This window comes from Triturus cristatus, chromosome 10 (assembly GCF_964204655.1).
Source record: "Triturus cristatus chromosome 10, aTriCri1.1, whole genome shotgun sequence".
Taxonomy (NCBI): Eukaryota; Metazoa; Chordata; class Amphibia; order Caudata; family Salamandridae; genus Triturus; species Triturus cristatus.
In genome coordinates this window covers 647,997,000-648,005,075 of record NC_140593.1, presented here as the reverse complement: position 1 = coordinate 648,005,075, position 8,076 = coordinate 647,997,000, and the positions used below count along the sequence as shown (strand labels likewise).

General features: G+C 43.8%; 1 protein-coding gene across 2 annotated transcripts in view; it reads left to right on the top strand.

The window, feature by feature from the left end:
* Window positions 1-1,694: 1,694 nt before the first annotated feature.
* The window catches only part of LOC146789845 (syntaxin-binding protein 4-like), a 1,170,683-nt gene continuing 1,164,301 nt past the window's right edge, over window positions 1,695-8,076 (top strand). For both annotated transcript variants that reach the window (XM_085632209.1, XM_085632208.1), the window contains exon 1: window positions 1,695-1,906. In XM_085632209.1, the coding sequence (XP_085488335.1) occupies window positions 1,860-1,906 (47 nt within the window). In that variant the 5' untranslated portion in view covers window positions 1,695-1,859. The remainder of the gene's footprint in view (window positions 1,907-8,076) is intronic.

Sequence of the window (8,076 nt, the reverse complement as noted above, 5' to 3'; positions counted from 1 at the left end):
TAAGGTCTGATAAGCATTGGAAGAGTTGTAAAGAGGACATGCATTTAGTGGTAATTCCTAATGGACCTTGGATCAAGTTGGCAATAGATTTTTCTGTTCTTTTTACTTTGCCACATGAGATAATGCGCTACTTAGTTGTCCGCACTGATTATTATTCAAAGTGGATTTTTTATGAATTCATTGCTAGTCCCACTACTGATGTGGTCATTGAGTTTTTGACAAAAAAAATTTCAAATTGAAAGATTACCAAATGTTTTGGTAGATGATAATGGTACACAACTGGTTTTTTTGAGAAAATGTGGTGTTAAACTGGAAAAAAACACTACTGTACAATAGTTCTTTGAATGGTTTGGTGGGGTGTGCTAACAGATTTATGGAGCAGGGGTGGAGTCAAACAACTTCGCCATCTTATTTGCCAGTGTGTGAATTGTATGAGCGAAAGTGTGTAGTTACAATAACACACCATATTCAGTTACTGGTTACTCACTGTTTTATTTATTAAAAGGAAGAAAAGGACAAACATTACTTAACACATAAATTTGGTAATTATAAAAACACACAGAGCATAGTGGAATAAATGATGACACGTCTCATGTTAAAGAGAATATTGTAGAGAAACAAAGTTTATTGCGATCTAGTTCATAAGACAAAGTCTAAACTGTTTAAGGTCGGAGATTAGGTTATTATAGAGAAACCTGTGAGACCACAAAAAGGAGAATCAGTTTATTCTTCACCTCTACATGTGTTGAAAGTGTCAAACAATGCTTTACATTCAAAGGACAAAGGGTGGTGGAACAAAGGTGCAGTTTTTCCACTTAAACCAGGTCAACAGATTTTGTTGAACAATATGTTAAGAACAACACGTGGTGAGGAAAATATGTTTTATGATTCGTCCAGCAACAGTGATTCAGTTAAAAACAAATGAATGAACAGACAATGATAATGAGCATGCTGAACATGGATTTAGCAATACAAGAAGTAGTACCACTAATGTTGATCAGCAAAGAACTGAGTTAGACATTAAGGGTGAGGAACAAGAGGAGAATAGTAATGTTATATCTCGATTTGCAACCAATGACAATTTTTCAGGTAGTGGAAGAAGGGTGAGGTTCCCTGGACCGTGCACAGATTTTATTATGTACTGATTTTTATTTACAAAGGGCGGTGTTGTATATACAGTATTATATACACAGTCTTTAAAGTATTTGTTATTTATTTATTTACGTCTTGTTTACAGCTAAGCAGTGTTAGTATGAGTAATGGTGTAATTGTTAGAATGTGGACTGTAGAAATGTTACATAATGTGGTGGAATAGAATGTTGGGGCATTGGGATTGCATATTTTATTTGAGGCACTTCTGTTATGTGCCTGCTCTGTTTTACTTGTGGGCCTTCTTGGATGTTACTTACGGAATAAACGAAATGTGACCTCTTTTATTTTCGAATGTTGTAATTTTTCGCTACAGCATTTTACAGTCCTGCTGTTTCTGTGGGAAGAATGTGTTGACCGATTGATAAAACACGCACTGGTCCGGATTGTGCAGAGGGGATGTGCTGCGGCTCTGCCTGTGAGCAGCCCCTCCCCCACCCGCGGTACCCAGGGATGCTGCTGACTGTGCATGAAACGCCTCGCAGGGGAAGGGGCCGTGGCGGTCACAGCCAGTAGTGAATCCGAATGCGGAGCTTTAATCTGAAGTGAAGTGATTTTGGTTCAGCTGCTGCTCGCGTGGGCGGGGGCCCTGTGGGGGACTATGTAAGGCAGCGCCCATGTGACCTGCAGTGGTTTAGCCTGAATGGTGCCCTCTGATGCGGTTTGTCTGATGCGAGGGACCTGCGCTCAGCAGCAGCACGGACAGCACGATGCCTACCATCTCCGTATTCTGCAAGGGAGCTTTCCTCATCAGCAGGTACGTCGTTGGTGGCAGATACGGGTGTCGATGGAGCAGCAAGGGTATGGTGGGCAGCATGGTGGTAGATATATGGAATCGGAAGCGGAGATGCGTATCGGGTGCTTGGGGGAAAATGTGGTTACGGTGGTCACGAGTCTGTAGTGGCACGTTGTGATAGACCTGGGATGGACGCTTGCGTGCCCAGAACGTGCTCACCTCTCAGGGTTGCGATAGCTGGTTTCTTCTCCCCATCAATCTCCCTCTCCGCTCTGTTAAGCAAGCGGTTTCACACTCTCTCTCTCACACACACCTCCGCCCTCCTTCCTACTTTCGGTTTTGTTGTGTCTATGATGCTTTTTCGCGCTCTATTAGTGGGATGTCTTGGTTTATGAGATCTGTGTTTTCCCTGCGCAGGTGTGTCCGAGGTGGTGCGGTACTGCTCTCAGGCTAACTCTCTTCCGCCCTCTCTTCCCGCCTCTCATTTTGTATCGTCTGTACTCTGTACTGGTCTGCCCTATCCCATCGCTATCAGTTTGTAGTGGCCCATTTGTGTTGCCTCTTAAATGTGAAGTGATTGTTATGCTGTGTCTTGGGCTCCGATGCCCAGTCTGTCCGAAAACAGCGTGTGTTTTTTAATAGTATGTCATAACGTGGGTCGTTCTGCTAACATCAAACATGCACATGGACACATAGAACACAAAAAGTACAAATTGGGAAAATGCATTGAGATATAGTTGTGGCTGAATCCAATCGACCCTCTCACGATGTCCCGGATGACTCTAACCGATCTGTGCTTGCTGCTGCTCCCCATAGGGCATTGTCGAGGTATCTATTGTTAATTTGTGCTTTGTGCTACTCTTACGCAGTGTTGGGGTGTCTGTGACTCATTTCCGCATTGTCTTCCTCTCTTATCTTGGATCATCTAAGCTTTGCCTTTCTCTCTTTTGGGGTGTCTATGGTTGATAACAGACCTCTTTCAACATTCCTCTTCTTCTCCCAGCCCAAAAATATACAGACTTTCTCATTTTCTCTCCCCTTCTGTCACAGTCTCTCGTTTCTCTATCACACACACATTTTCTCTCATACTCTCTGTTGGACTGTGACATGGCCCTTCATAGGGTATTTCCTCAAAACTTCTTGTCCTGGTCTTTGCTGACTCTCTGTTTGTGACCTTAGGACTCTGGGCCCTTTCCCACTGTACTTCAATGGGAATGCGCCCGCGCCCTTCCTACACATGCCAGGAAGGGGTACTTACTTGATTGGCTTAGGTGTAGTACCTATGAGTGCCGTGTACACAGGGGAAGCCAGAGTAGCCCTGACAATCTTCTCGAATCAACCCCTGCTTTTCCTGGGAGGCTGGAAACGCTTGCTTGCTGCTTTTGTTACTTGGTGCCGATATAGCAGCACCGCTGCAAAACTGGCCTCCAGTAACAAAACCAGCCCCCCACTGCTGCAAAACCACCCTCCACCCTTCTAGCCTCCTGGGGAAATGTCCAATGCACGGTACCGCCAGTCTAGCCCTGCATGTAAAAGGGTACACCACATACCCAGGGCGGGCACTGCACTGGCTAGTAGTTGGATGCAGCACTGATTGTGCCACCAACGAGAATAGCCTGTCAAATATGTATCAGGCCTGCTATTGCAGGCCTGCTGGCGCTCAGTGGCGCTTGTGCTCAGGGTGGCATTTCTCACTCATTAGCCAACACTGAGTGGGCCTTTCACTACCACCAGAGCACGCTAGGGTAAGTCCTGAGGGGTAAGGCACACGGTAGGCGAGCAGTCGGGTAGGTGCGCATGCGTGTTGTCTGCCTGGGTAGTGAAGAACCCCTTTGTGGGTTTTACCTACCTAGGTGGTCGGCTCTTCCCATGGAAACCTCCTTGGATTTGCTGATTCTCTTGTTGTGGCCTTAGGGCCCTGAACACTTTCCCACTGTAAATGCAGTGTGAAGGGTGCGCACCCTTCCTGCCCATGTTAGGAGGTGGCACTCACTTGATGTTTGTAAAACACGTCACCAGCCGGTGTTTGCAGGCGGGTGTGTGCGCACATGCATCTATGGTGGTTTTAAATATGTCAAGGCTGCCTTTGCAGGCCGGTGTCTGCACACTGGAACTTATACTCAGATTTGCTATGCTAAAGTACTAGCCATCCTGCGGGGACCTTTCACTACCACAGGAGCACCCCTAGGATAAGTCCTGAAGGGTGAAGCAAGTAGTAGGTGAAAGGCAGGGTAGGTCGATATGTGTGTACCCTGCCCACGGAGTGAAGAATAGCTTAGAAATGCCACTTCTAGGAAGGGAAGAAAAGAAGTTGGAGCCTCGTCAGGTCTCCAGACCCAGGATGTACTGCCAAGATGCGAATTCATCAACTATTCAATTTTGAAAACTTAATCCATTTTTTATCCATATTTATGTCGACTCCATTTTAGTCCATAATCATTTGTTAGCCATGAGTATTCACACAAATGCAACATATGCCCATCCAGGCTTTTCCTTCCATCATGTAGGGATTCACCGTACCTCATAGCGCGACTTGATTAATATGACCCAATGCATTTCGGGCAAGAGACTGCCCTTCCTCAGGGGTAACTATAATAAAACAAATCATATTTAAAATATGACACAACAAAGTCCAATGCATGAACATATGCAGTATAGTTACTCGGTGTGAAACACCGCTAATGTAGTTTAGCATCTGTCACTCTGCCTTCAGTAAATACAATAAAGATAACCGAACATATATGTGAGTCCAGCAAAAAAGGAAACATGCCCCACATGTGTAAAAGAAACAAGCATTTGCAATGCAATAGGTCTCGCATTAGGAAAGTTTGAGCTTTTTGTATTGTAAATTGCCTAATTTTTTATTTATATGTTGGTATTGAAAATATTGGAATTACTAGCTTTCTCATGTACAATGTCAATAGTTTTAACTGTTGCAAATGTGGCACCTATAGCATTTGTAATGCAATATGTGTTGTATTTACGTGACTTAGATGTATTGATATTACAAATAACAATGGCTTTTAATTTTTGCAAATAATTAATACTTAAATAAAAGTTAATGTAAATTATAATGGCAATCGTTTAAACTTTTGTTAATAACTCTTGTGAAGATTTGGTTTAGTGTATTTAATTGCGCCTAAAATCCAAGAACAGAAGTTAAATATTATCATTTTTTTGTGCCATTTGTAATAAAGCCTAAATATTGAGATAACATATTAGAGCCAGTTGTTGTTGAATGGTTGTACAGATTGATACTGTGGTGGCGGTGAGTGATGTTGTGGTGGTGTCGAGTGATGCTGTGGCGTTAATTGATGATGTGGTAGCGCATAGTGATGTAGTGGTGCCCTTGAGCGATGCTGTGGTGGTGCTAAGTGATGCTGTGGTGATGCGATAGATAGATAGATAGAGTGCAATAGTCCGATAGATAAGATAGATTGATAAGATAGATAGATAAGATAGATAGATAGATAGATAGATAGATAGATAGATAGATAGATAGATAGATAGATAGATAGATAGATAGAGAGTGAGGGCGATAGATAGATAGAGTGTAATTATGTAGAATATAATTATGTGGCACTGAGTGGTTTTGTGTGGAGTGTATGTTGATTTTAGTGGCGTGTAATTATGTGGCATTGAGTGTTATTTTGAGTGTATCTTGCATTGTAATTAATTGGCACTGAGTGTTATTTGGAGTGCATGTGGCATTGAGTGTAGTGTAATTATGTGGTGTGTAATTATGTGGCGCTGAGTGGTATTTGAAGTGTATGTGGCATTGAGCGCTGTGTAATTATATGGTGTGTAACTATGTGGCACTGATTGGTTTTTGGAGTGTCTGTTGTATTGAGTGCATTGTAGTTATGTGGCATGTAATTATGTGACTCTGAGTGGCATTCAGAGTGTATGTTGCCTTGCCTTGTATTTCTATGGTTCCTTAAACCCTTGGAGGCAATTCTTTTATTTTAACTAAAAGGATGGTAGTTAAATGGTGTTTACGGCAAGATGATCGTTAAATGGTGGCTACGGAGAAGCTGTGTGCTGAAAGGCAAAGAGAACACGGGCATGAAAGTGAAAGAGAGGATGAAAATGGAATGAGTGTGGCAGGATGTTAGTTAAATGGTGGTTACGGGGAAGCTGAGTGCTGAAAGGCAAAGAGAACACGGGCCAAAGCTGGAAGAAAACACTAGATGCGAGAGGCATGTGTGTGTGGCAAACACTGGTGGGGCTCAGAGCATTCTGTTGCTGCCTTGATGCCTGTGTGTGTGAGCAGTGGGGCAGTGTGTGTGAAGAGCCTAAAGTTGCATGAAAACATATGTTTATTTAAATCCTTAGACGCAGAATTAATGGAGCTAATGTTATCGACCTTAGAAGGATGAAAAGGGAATGAGCGCGGCATATGTTAACTTTGTAAGCGCAGAAAGCGTGCAGGGCAAACTTATTATTTTGGTCGTTTGAGACTCAGATCTGGGCAAAACTGCAAGAAAACACTGAGGGGGGAGGGCGGGGGAGAGATAGGCGAGAGGCATGTGTGTGTGGTAAACTCTGGTGGGGCTCAGAGCGTTCTGTTGCTGCCTTGCCTTGTATTTCTATGGTTCCTTAAACCCTTAGAGGCAATTCTTTTATTTTAACTAAAAGGATGGTAGTTAAATGGTGTTTACGGCAGGATGGTCGTTAAATGGTGGCTATGGAGAAGGTGCTTGCTGAAAGGCAAAGAGAACACGGGCATGAAAGTGAAAGCGAGGATGAAAATGGAATGAGTGTGGCAGGATGGTCGTTAAATGGTGGCTACGGAGAAGCTGTGTGCTGAAAGGCAAAGAGAACACGGGCAATTAAGTGAAAGCGAGGATGAAAATGGAATGAGTGTGGCAGGATGTTAGTCAAATGGTGGTTACGGGGAAGCTGAGTGCTGAAAGGCAAAGAGAACACGGGCCAAAGCTGGAAGAAAACACGAGATGCGAGAGGCATGTGTGTGTGGCAAACACTGGTGGGGCTCAGAGCATTCTGTTGCTGCCTTAATGCCTGTGTGTGTGAGCAGTGGGGCTGTGTGTGTGAAGTGCCTAAAGTTGCATGAAAACATATGGTTATTTAAATCCTTAGACGCAGAATTAATGGAACTAATGTTATCGACCTTAGAAGGATGAAAAGGGAATGAGCGTGGCATATGTTAACTTTGTAAGCGCAGAAAGCGTGCAGGGCAAACTTATTATTTTGGTTGTTTGAGACTCAGATCTGGGCAAAGCTGCAAGAAAACACGGAGGGGGGAGGGCGGGCTGTGTGCTGAAAGGCAAAGAGAACACGGGCATGAAAGTGAAATCGATGGATGGCAATGCGTCCGTGAGACTAGCCCTGTGGTGGGGGAGGGACAGTTGTGAGAGGCGCCATGAGGAAACAATCTCTCGGCATGCTGTGGTGGGGGCGGGGGAGCGCATTCCAGGCGGGGGAGCGGACTCTTTGAAGTATGATGCCGAGGCTGTGGCTACATGTGCACGCGCCAGTGGGCTGAAGCGCTTCCCCAAACGGATTGCATGGCGGCACGATGCACGTGATTGTGCGCGTGCTCGCCATGCAATCCACTTTTGGGAGCACTTTGAAATGCCCCTCTTACTGGAGTCTCGCATAGCGATTGCGTAAACGCAATAGCTAGGCGAGACCTAACTGGAGTCTCGCATAGCGATTGCGTAAACGCAATAGCTAGGCGAGACCTAAAAACGACTAATTGAAGAAAACGGAATTCATGACGTGTTTGATAAACATGCGCTGTAACATAGCCATAACAAAAGTCTTCACCCAAATTATGAAAAGAAAATGTGCAGAAAAAATGTGCAATAACCAAGCAACCACGATGTGACCCAAAATTTTTTAAACCAAGGTATAGAGATTAATTATGAAGCTCAATTTGGTTTACCTTCAACAAACATCACGCATATGTTTAACTTGCTGTTGGAATACTCTGTTGAATACTCATCGCTAATAATATGATTATGGACTAAAATGGAATCGAGATAAATATGGATTAAAAATGGATTAAGTTTTCAAAATTGATTTGTTGATGGATTCGTATCTTTGCAGTGCATCCTGGGTCTGTAGACCAGACGAGACTCCAACTCATTTTCTTCACAATTTGCGCATAGACGGAGCGCGTTACAGGGTTGCACTCTTAAATCCTTATAAAAGCTGTCAAGCCACAC